This window comes from Gossypium arboreum, chromosome 13 (assembly GCF_025698485.1).
Source record: "Gossypium arboreum isolate Shixiya-1 chromosome 13, ASM2569848v2, whole genome shotgun sequence".
Taxonomy (NCBI): domain Eukaryota; kingdom Viridiplantae; phylum Streptophyta; class Magnoliopsida; order Malvales; family Malvaceae; genus Gossypium; species Gossypium arboreum.
This window is the reverse complement of record NC_069082.1, coordinates 60,061,996-60,077,050: the sequence shown is the minus strand read 5'-3', so window position 1 is coordinate 60,077,050 and position 15,055 is coordinate 60,061,996. Positions and strand designations below refer to the sequence as shown.

The 15,055-nt window shown below is 34.7% G+C and overlaps 1 protein-coding gene and 1 non-coding gene across 2 annotated transcripts; one reads left to right on the top strand and one right to left on the bottom strand.

The window, feature by feature from the left end:
- Positions 1 to 1,183: 1,183 nt before the first annotated feature.
- LOC108462175 (uncharacterized) lies at positions 1,184 to 3,328 on the top strand. The gene is made up of 6 exons (XM_017762157.1): positions 1,184 to 1,403; positions 1,911 to 1,972; positions 2,222 to 2,420; positions 2,567 to 2,649; positions 2,699 to 2,758; positions 2,816 to 3,328. The coding sequence occupies exons 1-6, from the start codon at positions 1,184 to 1,186 to the stop codon at positions 3,326 to 3,328; spliced, it is 1,137 nt and encodes a 378-aa protein (XP_017617646.1).
- On the bottom strand, positions 1,634 to 1,740 carry LOC128287114 (small nucleolar RNA R71). The gene has a single exon (XR_008277811.1). It is a non-coding gene; the product is annotated as a small nucleolar RNA R71 (small nucleolar RNA).
- Positions 3,329 to 15,055: the final 11,727 nt, after the last annotated feature.

The following is a 15,055-nucleotide window of genomic DNA, read 5'->3' as shown; positions in this document are numbered from 1 at the left end:
AAGGAACCATTAGCAAAAGAGCAATGGGTGGATTGGTGGAACACTTTCAATCCAAATCCGAAAGGCTGTTGAATTGAAATAAAGTTTACTCTTTCCTTACTAGTTTTTTAATTTAATCATGTTTGCGATGTGTTTTATGATTTTTTTTCAACAACAATGATAGCTTAATTTTGTTTATCTAGGATGACTGCGTTAATTCATTAATATTTGTTTGAATCTTGTTAATAGTGTTTGTGCCTCAATCGATCATGTTTTCAATTAAAATCAAGATGTATTTCATTCATACTTGATTAGTTGCATTCAGATTAGCTGAGCGATCCTAACCAGACGATGGTTAGTAGACGCAATAATTGAAAAGTGCATGCTTAATTTAGATCATTAAACCCAACTAAATTGAAGGTTCATAATAACTTTAATTAGCTCTATTATCTTACATAGTTTTTAGGTTTCTGTGATTAAACTGCTTCAAACTTAATTTCTCCTTGTTACCTTATATAAATACTAAGAAACCCTTAGTTTAATATGATCAGTTAAATGCATATTTCACTAAGTAAAAGATTCTAAAAGGACTTTATTTTTTTCCAAACTTATGAATGATTGAGTTTCCCTAGAATGTTTTGATGGAAATGAATTGATTTGATTAATGTAATTATCCTAGCCTGTACATGTTATTGATTGAAGAAGTTGTGATTCTACTGCTAAAATCCATTCGTACATTTAGATAATTGTGCATACTTAGTTTAAATTTGAATTAGGGATCAATCTTACATTTAGTTAAATTAATCTAGTTTAATCATCATCACTCAAATTATTGTATTTTTATCACCAAATTTTTAACTTATAATTTGGGAGATAATTGAGTAACATACACAATCCTTGTGGAGACGATAACTCATTTCACTTACATATTACTTGAATGACTATGTACACTTGCACAAAAATCTCGTTACAAGTTTTTGGCACCGTTGCTGGGGACTGTTGCCTTAATCACTCTTTATGAAATTATTTTTTGTAGTTTTGTTTTTATTTAATTTATTACATTACTAATTTATTCTTTATTTGTGTTTTATTTATCAGGTGTTTATGAGCATAGATTGATCATCGATCTATTCCTATAGACCCTAAAATTGAGCAGACATTTAGACAGAGAAGACGCGAAAGATTAGCTCAAAGAAAAACTAATATGGACCTTGGAAATCATAATGATGGACAAGGTAATAGAGTCAATCATGTGCACAATCCAATCCTTCTTGTTGATGATAGGGATCGTGCTATTAGACAATACGTTGTGCCACTCTTCAATGAGTTAAATCCAGGAATTAGGATACCGAATATCGAGGCACCCCAATTTGAATTGAAACTAGTAATGTTTCAAATGCTCCAAACGGTGGGCCAGTTCAGTGGTATACTCAAAGAAGATCCACATCTTCACATTTAATTATTCATGAAAGTGAGTGACTCGTTTAAGATAGCTGGTGTGATGGAAGATGCGTTAAGGTTGAAGTTGTTCTCATACTTGTTGCGGGATCGAGCATGAGCATAGTTGAATTCGTTGCCACCAAGTTTAATTTCTACATGGCCAGAATTAGTAGAAGGGTTTTTAGTAAAGTATTTTCCACCAAGCAAGAACGCAAAATTGCGAAATGAGATAACCACTTTCCAACAATTGGATGACAAGTCTTTGTATGAGGCGTAGGAAAGATTCAAAGAATTGCTTTGTAAGTGTCCACATCATGGGATTCACCATTGCATTTAGTTGGAGACATTTTATAATAGTTTCAACATACAAAATAGATTGACGGTTGAAGCTTCTGCGACTGGTACGATTTTGTTCAAGTCTTATAACATGGCTTACGAAATTTTCAAGAGGATTTCTAGTAACAATTTTCAATGGCTAACAAATTGAGTAGCTTTAGGAAGACGAGTAGCTGAGATTCATGAAGTTGATGCTCTCACTTCATTCTCTGCTCAGGTATCTTCTATATCCTCTATGCTAAAATAATTTACCACTAATAGTTCTAATAATTTTGCAACTCAATCACCAAGTCAGTATGATGTAGTTTCCTATATATACTATGGGGATGGCCATTCTTTCAAGAATTGCCCATCAAACCCTAAATTTGTGTATTATGTAAGGAATCAGTATCAAAATAGAAGTGAATAAGGACCACAGTCCAACTTTTACAATCCTTTGTGGCATAATCATTTGAACTTTTCCTAGAGTAATCAAGGAAATGGACCCAACACTCATATGCAGCATAGACCCAGCCAATCTCAAGGGTTTAGTCAACAAGCCCCAAAAGCACCTCAAGTTGAATCATCAAATAGTTTGGAGGACTTGTTGAAGGCGTACATGGCGAAAAATGACACTTTGATTCAAAGTCAAGCAACAACACTGAAAAATCTAGAGAACCAGATAGGTTAGTTAGCTACAGAACATTGTAGTAGGCGGCAAGGAGCCTTGCCAAGCTACATAGAAATCCAAGTAATTTTGGTAATAAACATTGAAATGTGGTTGCATTACGAAGTGGTAAGATTTTGGAACCCAATGAGGTTGTGGTTGAAGACGAACCTATTGAAAAGAAGGAAAGTCAACCAACAGTTGAAGTTCCTACACCAAAAAATCCGAATGTTGAAAAAGTTGATGAGGTAAATCCTAAACTAGTGACTTCTAAAAAGCTAACACCTTCTTTTGTAGATTTGCCTCAGAATAGTTCCATATCCTCAAAGACTTCAGCAGCATAAGCAAAAACAGGAGGTAAAATTCAAGAAGTTCTTAGATGTTCTAAAACAACTACAAATTAACATCTTGTAGGTGGAGGCTTTAGAGCAGATGTCCAACTACGTAAAGTTTATGAAGGATATTTTGTCCAAGAAGAAAAGACTTAGTGAGTATTACACTGTTACTTTAACGAAGGAGTGTAGTGCGTTCTTACAAAACAAGCTACCTCCGAAATTGAAAGAACTTAAAAGTTTTACAATACCCTGTAACATCAGAGAATCTTACTATGGTAAAGCTTTGTGTAACTTAGGAGCAAGCATCAACTTAATGCCCAAATCTATTTCCAAGCTATTGAGAATAGGTGAAGTAAGACCCACTACTATGAAACTTCAACTTACAGATCGATCTTTAGCATATCCCGAAGGAAAGATTGAGGATGTTTTGGTAAGAGTTCATAAGTTTATGTTTCCTTCTAACTTCATTGTGTTAGATTTTAAAGAAAATAAGGAAGTTTTGATTGTCCTTGGGAGACCTTACCTACCTACGGGAAGAACGTTGATAGATATGCAAAAAGGAGAACTCACAACGATAGTTCAAGACGATTAGCTAAATTTTAATGTTCTAAAGATGATGAAATTTCTCAATCCAATGAAAGAATGTTCAATAATGGAGGAATTAGAAACCTTAGTTTTTATGGAATGGGAGAGCAATTTTGAAGAAGACCCATTAGAGAACACTTTAGGGTCTGATGGAAGCCAATCTAAGGAGTTATGTTCAAGGAGTTATAAAAGAAATTTATGAAAACATGGTTTTGATGGAAGCCAACCCAAGGAGTTATGTTCAACCATTGTGGTTCAAACCACTAGAGTTAGAAGTTCAGAAATTTACACAACCCAAGTTATCAATCGAGGAACTGCCTAAGATTGAACTAAAGATACTTCCATCCCATTTAAAATACGTTTATTAGGTACCAATTTTGCTTTGCCTGTGATTGTTTTAGTAGAACTGACAGGAGACCAAGAGGAGCAATTGCTATTTTAAAGAAATTTAAAAAGGTAGTTGCTTGGACCATAGCTGACATTTGTATGCATGAGATTATTTTAGAGGAAGGTGAGTGAGGTAGAATCAATAGGCAAATGAGACTTAACCCTATCATGAAAGAGGTTGTACAGAAGGAAGTGATCAAATGGTTAGATGCGAGAATTATCTACCCCATCTCAAATATTTATTAGGTAAGTCCAGTACAATGTGTAGCAAAGAAATGTGGAATCACAATTGCCGAGAATGAATGTAATGAGTTAATCTTGACAAGAACTGTCACAAGTTGGAGAATCTGTATTGACTGCAGAAAATTGAACAAAGCCACTTGTAAGGATCATTTTCCATTACCTTTCTTGGATCAAATGTTAGATTGACTAACAAGTAATGAATTTTTCTACCTTTTAGATTGATATCAAGGATTACAACCAGATAGTTGTAACCCCAAAAGATCAGCATAAAACTACTTTTACTTACTCGTATGGTACATTTGCTTTTAAGCGAAAGCTTTTCGACTTATATAATGCAGCTGCCACATTTCAACGATGTATGATGGCAATTTTCACTGATACGGTTAAAAATTTTGTTAAGGTTTTCAAGGATTATTTTTCTATTTTTGGTAACATTTATGATGTTTGTTTGAGTAATTTGGCTAAGGTACTAAAAAGATGCGAAGAGACGAATATTGTCCTTAACTGGGAGAAATGTCATTTATGGTTAATGAGGAAATTGCCTGAGGACATAAAATTTCAAAAAATGAAATTGAAGTGGATAAAGTAAAGGTGGACGTAATTGAAAGACTACCACCTCTAGTTAGTGTGAGAGGAGTTAGAAGTTTCTTAGACCATGCTGGTTTTTATTCAGGTTTATCAAAGATGTTTCAAAAAAAATTAAACCTTTGTGTATGCTTTCAGAAAAAGATATTGTGACATCCCTAAATTGACCCTAGTCGGAAAGTGGTTTCGGGACCACTAAACCGAGTCATAATAATAATTAACCATCATAATTGATGCTCATTATATGTATATATATGCATGTGTGAAAATTTCATGTTTGGATTTTGTTAATTGTAAGTGAATTTTTATCAAATAGGACTTATGTGAGAAAATTTAGAAATGTGCTAGGCAAATGTAAGGTGGCCTATTAATACATGTGGGAAAGTGTTGTCCTTGCATGTCAAATTAGCCAAAATGAAGCATGATGGCCGGCCATGCTATGGGTGGAAACATGTCTCCAACATGTTAGACTAGTGATGCATGTAGGAAACAATAAAATAAGAAAGTTAGCATTAAAGAAATGGAAAAAAGAAAATGATGATAACAAAAAAAAAAGAGTGTGGATGCTTTCCCCCCTTGCCGTACATGAGAGAAACAAAAGCAAAGAAAGAAAGAAAAAAAAAGGTGTTCATTCTCTCATTTTCTCCTTGCTTGGCGAATATACTAAGAAGAAAGGGGGGAAAAAGCTTGAGAAAATCAGCCATGGGAGCTTACTAGACTAAGGTGTTTTGATACAAGAAGGTATGTTTTATGCCACTCTTGAAAATGCATGTATGATTTGGAGGATTGGTTCAAAATTTTCCTTGAATCTCAAATCGAAACTAAGTTGTTAGGTGAGTTAAAATTCGGCCATGCATGTTGTTTTCCTTGGTGAGTGTTTTGATGTTGTTGTGATGAAAGCATGGAAATGAGTAAGTTCGAATGTTTAACAAAAAGGAAATTTTGTGCCATTGAGTTCTTGTTGTTATGTGTGTGTGCATGAGTATTCGGCCATGCTATAGAATTTATGTTGCAACATGATTAATGCTTAATGAGATGTATAATAGTACTTGTGAATGAGCTTGAGAGTATTTAAACAATTAGACATGAAAAGGGTGGTAATGAGGCTGAAAAATTGTTGGATGGTTATTTGGGTAAGGAATGAAGCATTCGCCATATGGGGTACAAATGGGCATAGGTGTTAAATACCTTGTATTGGAAACTTTGATAAATAAGTAGCAATAAATTAAGATGAGATTGAGTAAATTTTCAGCTTAGTTGTGTTAAGTATTCGGCAATAACCATAATAATGCATGTGAATGCCGTATGTTTGTGTTTGATGGAGAGGTAAATTGTTTGATTTAGCTCAAGAGCAAAGGGGAACTAGATTGGACAAAGGAAAGGAGAAAGCAAACGAGTAGCCGATTTGGAACCGTTCTACCCCAAACAAGGTAAGTCATTAAGCACGTATTTGATATTGCTTAAATGATTGTAAAATTTATGCAATTGTGTTTAATGGGATGATATATATATATAAATGAAAATGTATGTGTATGGAGTGATGACATTTGTTGAATGTAAAAGAAATAGTGAAATGTGTAGAAAGTTTGCTTTCGGCACCAAGTGTGCGGGCAATACGTGTGTACGGTGACGAGATCGGCACTAAGTGTGCTTGCTGGAAATATATGGCACTAAGTGTGCAAGCTGGAAAAATACTGACCTTGGGTGTGCGAGCTCGGAGGGTATGGCAATTGTGTGTGGGCTTAAATTACGTGGCACTAAGTGTGCGAAATCGAGTAGTAAGCACTGTGTGTGCGTACTCTATATATATGGAGGTGTGTCTCCATTGAATTGAGTATGGACAGCGGATCGGGTAAGTACCTCGAGCTCATGACGAATAGAGAATACGTTCATGCTTGGGGTTGAATTTGGTAAGCCTTAAATCTATGTGATGATTGAAATTGTATGGTTGTGCTGGAAAATGAGTTAATGTGTAAAAATGCTTGATTATCTTGTTGTGTAGAATATGAAATGTGGATGTATGAATTGGTGCGAGATTGGACCGAAAGGTCCGAGGTATTATGGTATAGATTCGATATGGACGAGTACCTAGCCTCATTTGTTGTACATGTAGTAGTAACTTTATCGATGGATTGATGAATGCTTATGACTTACTGAGTTGTAAACTCACTCGGTGTTTTCTTGTCACCCATTTTAGGTCTCTTGGACTCGTATTGTTGCGTGCTCGGAACCGTCGTTGAAGTCATCACACCGGCTGAAATCTTGTGGTATTGTTTTTGTTGTTGAAGAACATTTGGCATGTATAGGCTATTATATTTTGTCGAATTGTGGGTTGTAAACTTTAAGCCATGTGAAAATGGCCTATGTGGTCGTCGAGTGGGATGCTAGAACCTATAGCCACGAGTCTTAGAAACTCAAATTTTGATAAGGTGGCCATAATTTGTGTCATGTATGATGGATGATTAAGGCCAAGGAAAAATTCATGAAATTGGCATAGTCTACTGCAGTAACTGTTGCGGACAGCAGCAGTGAGATGAGATTGAAAAATCACTAAAAATAGTAGAAGTAGAATTAAATAGTGAGTAAATTATGGAACTGAACCTTGATGAATCTATTTTTATATGGACGAAACGAAACGACCATATGAGCAGTATACTGAGAAATATTAAAGTTCTCGTGAGACAGGGCCAGAACGGTTTCTGGGTCCCCTGTCGCGACTTTGAAAATTTACCATAAATTATCCAGAAAGAATTAGGAGCCATGCCTTATATGTACAGATTCCATTTTTAGTCTAGTTTCATTGGAAACAAACGACACCAGTATTAAAGCCCTGTACAGAGAGATATTCAAGTTGTAACGCGCGAAGGTCAGAGCAGTCGATCCCTGTAACATGGGTGACTTTAACTAATAAACTGTACCAATTGGAACAACCAAAAATTCTAAAAATAAATCCATGGATGGGTATATGAGTCTACATTCAGGGAAAATTTACGAAACCAGTTTCCGAGTTTTGAAACTCGAGATATGATTTTTAAGGCGACGGTGACGCAGTTTTCCAGTCTGTCCAGAAATGCCAAATTGGTCGGTACTTTAAGAGGATTTGTCTCGTTAACCCCTCGTGTCCGACACCGGCGATGGTCTCGGGTTTGGGGTGTTACAGATATTGTTTTTTATTTTAACAATTTATGTTAATATCAGCCCCTATAATTGTTACACCTAATTGGATCTCACCTTTTGAGTTGATATATGATGTAAGCGATTTCGTTGTTGGAGCTGTGATGGGTCAAAAAAGAAACAAAGTGTTTTATCCTATCTACTATACAAGCAAAACTATGATAGGAGCCCAGCTCAATTATACGGTAATTGAAAGAGAACTCTTTACTATAGTTTTTGCTTTTGACAAGTTCTGTTCATATCTTATAGGTGCCAAAGTTACAGTGTTTATCGATCATGTAGCTATTAAGTATTTACTCACAAAAAAAGATGCTAAACCGAGGATAACTTGTCGGATATGTTTACTCCAATAATTTGATCTTAAGATCTGAGATAGAAAGGGTGTTTAAAATCAAGTAGCTGATCATTTGTTGAGGCTGGAACAAAATGAGGTAACTTCTTCACTTGTTCAAATTAATGAGAATTTTCCTGATGAGCATATCTTCGAGGTAAGTTGAATTCATGAAACACCTTGGTTTGTAGATTTTACAAATTATTTAGCATATGGAATAATTCCTCGAGAAATGACATAACAATAAAAGAAGAAATTCCTCCATGATAGTCAATATTATTTCTGGGAGGATATGTTTTGTTTAAACAATGTGTAGATAACATAATCAAGAAGTGCGTAGCTAGAAGTGAGATTGACAAGATTTTGTACAGTTGCCATTCATCTCTGAGTGAGGAACACTTTGGTGGTTCTCGCACTGTAGCAAAGATTTTGCAAGCAAGATTCATTTGGCCTACAGTGTTTAAGGATGCGTATGCATATGTGAAAAACTGTGATAAATGCCAAAGAACTGAAAAAATATCAAGGAGGAACGAGATCCTTTGACAAATTTTTTAGAGGTAGAACTATTCAACATATGGGGCATTGACTTTCTAGGCCTATTTCCCTCTTCTTATGGGAACAAATATATTTTGGTAGCTATGGATTATGTATCCAAGTGGGCTAAAGCTGAGGCATACCCAACAAATGATGCTAAGGTAGTCATGTGATTTCTACATAAGCATGTATTTACACGGTTTGGGACTCCTAGAGCTATAATTAGTGATGAAGGATATCACTTTATGAATAAAATGCTTAAGTGGTTTCTTGATAAGCACGATGTGAAAATTAAAATTACTATTATCTATCACCCACAAAAAAATGGACAAGTTGAAAGGGTGAATCGTGAAATAAAGGTATTCTTGAAAGAGTAGTGCACCCTAGCAGAAAAGATTCGTCTCGAAGGCTTGATGATGCTCTATAGGCCTATCGAGCTGCTTTTAAGACACCATTAGTAATGACTCCTTATCAGTTAGTTTTTAGAAAGGCATGCCATTTGCTGCTTGAATTGGAAATTAAAGGTCATTGGGCCTTGAAATAATTAAATTTTGATCTTAAGCAAGCTAGTGAGAGAAGGATGTTACAACTTGATGAGTTGGAAGAGTTGAGGTTATTTTCATACGAGAATGCTAAGATGTGTAAATAAAAATTTAAGAGATTGCATGGTAGTCATATACAACCTCGTGAATTCAGAGAAGGTTAGAAAGTGTTGTTGTTTAATTCGAGGCTAAGGTTATTCCCTGGGAAACTCAAATCCTGATGGAGAGGACCTTATACCATCTACAAAGTTTATCCATATGAAGTTGTAGAATTCTACGAGAACCATGGAGGTACATTCAAAGTTAATGGTCAACGTCTCAAACGCTATTGGGATGGTGAAGTTGAACAAGTTAAAACCTTGTTCAAATTAGTAGACTGTTAATTTTTCATAATATTACTTTTCAAGAAATAGTTAGAAATTATTTTTTTTCAATTAGTACATTTAATTAATTTTGTCTAAAGAGATTGGAACTTACGTGAGACCACTTGTGACCCCTCCAACCTTTATTAGGAATTAATTTAATGTAATCTTTTGAGAAGAAATTTTATAATTAACTTCAAAATTTTTATTTTCATTTTCATTTTGTTTTTGTTTTTAATGTTAATTTTATTTGTTTATATTTGATAAAGGGGTCAAATTGGCCTAAGTACTAATTAGTTTATTTTATTTTAAGCAGTCTAGTTTGAAAATACAGTTTGGGCTCAAGGCTTGAGATAGTAATGAGGAAAAATTTACCCTAGATTGCCGTCCAAAGGTTTCCCAAAACCCTAATTTGTCTGCCAACTTATGCTTCTATCTTTACCTTACCGTCCAAGTGACCTTTGTATCTAAATTTTTGCTACAAGTTTGCCCTAATTCACCACCATATATGCCTCTCTATACAATCATATTTTTCACAACCATTCAATCAATTAGCTTAAACCCTAGCCACTTATTCTTTTCTCCTCTTAGCCATAGGCCTAAATCCCGAAGAATCTCTCCAATTTCTTTCCCATATCGCAAAACCCTCCTTATTGTCATCACAAGTCCATCACTGTCGAAAGTCCATCTCTGTCGTAAGTCTATCACCTTCGCAAGCTTATAGCTACCACAATTTCGTTATTGTCGCAAGCTTACCGCTGCTGCAAACTCCTTGCTCCCATACATTCTCGATTCTTTTCCTTCTTTTTTTCAAAACTCTGCCTATTTTTTGGGGAAAAATCACCATTTCTTGGAAAAGAACAATATCCTTTAAGACTTCTGCAGAAAATCAAATTGTGATTCAAGATGAGGAAGCAAAAGAAAGGTTTAATTCCATCTTCAAAAATCAACCCATGATGCCAGAAAAAGATTTCAATTTGGAGAGAAATGACAAGATGGTTGTGCCTTGGCCAATACGAAAGACAATTGATGCCCTCAATTGGATCTTTTTTTGCGATGCACGATCATTGGCTGAAGAGGAGTTAGTTCGAGAGTTCTACACCAATTTAATTATGCCAAATGCTACTAGGGTTCTTGTTTGCAATAAGAAGGCACCCTTAACTTCTAAGTCCATTAGTGATTTTTTTAACCTACTTGACGTTGATGAAGATGAGTACTTTGCCATGATGACAAATATAAATTGGGATTTTCTGCAAAAAAGTGTCTAATGTTGTGACAAATTTGGGATCCTAATGGATTATAAGAAAGTATGGTAGTCATTCTTACCAAAAGGAATATCTAAAACCAGTGGCTAAAGTATAGTTCTACTTTGTTCAATATAGTTTCATGCCTATCTCACATAGTTCCACCATCTTGATAGAGAAAATACTTTTGTTGTGTGCAATTATGACAGAAAGGTCTATCAATGTTGGGAAGATTATTCTCAAGGAGATCCAAATTATGTTAGAAAGAAGACAAGAAGTGCCTACTCTCCATCATTGATAACTTCACTTTGCTTAAAGGGTCCAAGTTAAAACAAAAGAGAACCTGAAGGGCTTGTATGTTCAAGATTGCATCACAGCCTATAACCTTGAATGGTTAGTGGAGAATGTCCATGAGCTAAACCCACTTGAACCAACCCAACCAGAAACTGAAGAGTCATTGAACAAATTTGAATCAGAAGCTGACTCAGTTGATAAGACAGAAGAAATAGAATCTGAAGAAGAATCAAACAATCCAAAACTGATAAACAAACCAGAAGTTTCTGAACCAAAAGAGGAGATGAATGCTGATGAGCCCATTGAACCAAGTGTTGATCTTGAGTTGACCATTCCTATGCCCACTTCTTCAAATACTACAAAGAAATCAGAATTTTCAATTATGATGGATATGATGAAATTCATGTATAACCAACAACAAGCTTGTTGGAAATATGTGAAGATTAAAGATGATTTTGTAAGAAATGCTTTCAAAAATATCTCTAACAGTTTTGTTCCTAAGCTTTTAGATTATATCTTCGAGTCATGGAAGGAAGAGGATGAGGATGAAAGTGAGGATGAATCATCAAAGGAGGAAGACGAGGGGGATAAGTCAAATAATAAAAGGGGGGGAATTTCTTGTCTTTAGTACTTATTTATTTTTAGGTGTTTATTTTTATTTCCTAGTTAGTATTTTGCTTTCGCATAATAAATAGGATATTGCAAGCATGAATAAAATAAGCTCTATGCCTCTTCATTAGAAACAGTAAAGTGATGTGGTAATGGGAATGAACATGTCTAGGATTAGATTGTTATGAAAGACTTGGTACTTAAGAAGTCCTTATGACTCACCTTTCTTTTCTTTCAACCCTACCTAGCGTTTAGTTTTCATTCATTACTTTGTTTTCACAATAAGGACATTGCTTTTTTTTTTTAAAGGGGGTAAGGAAATATTTTGTATGAACTTTTAAATTTTGCAAGTATGTTTCAATCTTTTCACCTAAGTATGCTGGAATAAAATGTTTAGAGAGAATTTTTGTTCATAAGTTTGTTTAAATGCAAGCATGATTTTTTATTTTATCTATGTTTTTTTATGTTATCCTGAGTGATGGAATGCTTGTATGTTTTTATTTTTATCTAATATTTTCCATGAAAATTTAATTTCTTTGGAAGTAGACATGCATGAAGGTTTAAGTCTTTAGAATTGACTTAGTAACTTTCTTGAGGTGAAATCCTAGTAGGTATAAGAATCTAAACATGATATAAACACTCTTCTTTGGATCGTTTGAGCCTTTCAAGCTGACCTTATTAAATTAACCCTTAAAACTTTACTTTTGAGCTTAATGGCCTATTTATTGCAAATTACCTACACTATGAGCCATATTATCATCTTTTCAATTTTATCCTATTTCTTGTGTACCTATCTTAAATAAATTTGTTTTGGTGATCAAATTTTGAGGAAAAATACAAAAGATGTACATGCTCTTCACATGATAAAAAGAAAAAAGAAAAGAGAACAAAGGAAAGTTTGCTCAAATTTTGAAAAATAAAGGTTGAGCATGAGGTCAAAATAAGTTTGGGGGCTTCAAAGACCCATTTGTATGAAGGTTATGACACAAAGGATCCAAGAAAAAGTTAGGGTTAAGATAATTGAGCCTAAAAATTCACTTCTCTTTACCCCTACCTTTAGCCTAGCCATGTTACAACCTAATAAAATACCTATTGTAACACCCCTTACTCGTACTCAACGTTGGAGCAGGGTACGAGGCATTACTATACTTTAAAGCAATCAAACACCCAGAAACCAAACCATAACATTTCGTTCCAATTAAGGTCATTCAAACATATACTTAACATCCCTTATACAAACCTACAAGGCCCAAAACATACATCGGGAAAGATGTAGGTCTAAACCGGGAATTTTTGAAGCTTTTACAATACTTAGAAAATTTTCATATTTTGGAGAGTCACACATTCGTGTGGGTAGGCCGTGTGGTCATACACGCCCATGTGTCTTGGGACACGCCCGTGTCTTCAACCCGTATAACTCTCTGGCTATGACGTCATCAGCCAAATATGGTCACATGACTAGGGCAAATGCCTGTGTCCTTAGGCTATGTGGCGAATTAAATTCCAAATTCAGGTGCAGACTTCACACGATCGGGGCACACGCCTGTGGGGTAGACCGTGTGTCACACACGGACTAGATACATGCCCGTGTGTCTACCCTTGTGGACAACTTTAAGACTATTTTCCAAGCCATATGTCACCCTTATTTGTTCAAACACATATATACGAATAAGCAATATTTATTAGACTTGCATGCATGCATTTTCACACCATCTTATACACACACACATGGCATTCCTCAACATTCAATCATCAATAACCATAGGCCATATCATAATGGAATTGGCACAAACATACATAGATGAATAGATTTATACACAATATTCATTATGAGCCATATCTCATGGCCATACACAAAATGAAACAACTATTATTATAAGCCAACACATTTGGTATGACATATAACAAAAAGATTAAGTCCCTATACATGTCATACTCAAAATGTTAAGATTAACTATACCTCAAATAATCCAACCTATAGTGTGAACGTCCCTCTGACGTACTTTGATCCTCGAGCTAGCTTGACGATACTATAAGAAAATGGAAAAGAGAGAGGGTAAGTAATAAGCTTAGTAAGCTTGCATGTAATTAATAAGTAATAATAATAAGCATTTCCATGTACATACATATTATAACTTGACTCATCTCATTCTCAATATCATAATTTCATTATTCTCTTATTACCAAAGTTTTATCATTTCGTAATCTCAATACCACGAACTTGGTGTACATACTTGTGCTCTTTCAACATGATCATACCTTGTCATTTCTCTGACACATCCTCAGACTGCCCATTGAACCATTTGGAATACTAATAGATACACGGGAAACCCCGTTCAAATAATAAGATGCCAACGCCATATCCCAGATGTGGTCTTACATGGGATCACCACTCAAAGCCAATGCCATGTCCCAAACATGGTCTTACATGCATCTCATATCAATGCCATATCTCATATATGGTCTTACATGATAAAACATATCGATGCTGATGCCCTATCCCATATATGGTCATATACGGGACCCCGTTAACCCGAATTTCGTAATATTTGTACCTTAAGTATTCCTAAGGTTCAACTAGCTTTCATCACTTTAATTCTTTATCAGACAATATCAATAATACTCACAAAGACAAGTATACCATTCATGCAACATTAAAGGTTAAATACATAGTAGGATGCTATGCAAATTACACACAAACTTACCTCGGTACAAAATATGGGCAACTAATTCGATTTAGTCCAAGATCTTGCTCTTTCCCCAGTCTAGGCCCAGAATTCGTTTTTCTTGATCTATAATAGAAAATTTCACTTGTTTAATTACCACATTATTCAAAACTTCCCATAAATCATGTTTTGACAAAATTACATTTTTGCTCCTAAACTTTCACATAATTACAATTTAGCCCCTAGGCTCGTAAAATAAAATACGACCAATTTCTTTGTTACCCAAGTATAGTCGATTCATAATTCCTCTTATAACAACCTATATTTTTCATCAAATCACATTTTTAATACCTATTTTTACATGTTTTACAAACAAGCCCTTTTAGGTGTTTTCACGAAAAATCACTTAGAAAAAGATGTTCATCTAACACCAAACTTCCATATTCCTTTATTAATCATCAAAATACATGCATGATACACATGAGTAAATTTTTTAACATAAATCCTAGCTCAAAATAATGGTAGAAATAGCTATATTATGCTTCAAGGATCTCAAAAACATCAAAAACATCAAAAACTATCACCAAAATGACTTACATGCGGAGGGTTTGTTGTGCTGAAAATTTCAAGCTTCTATGGGGTTTTTCTCTTTAAAATTTTGGTGGAAAAAGATGGAGAACAAGATGACTATTTGATTTTTATTTTATTAGTGTTTGCTTTTGTCATCAAATACCAACCCATACTTAATTTTTGACTTTTTAAC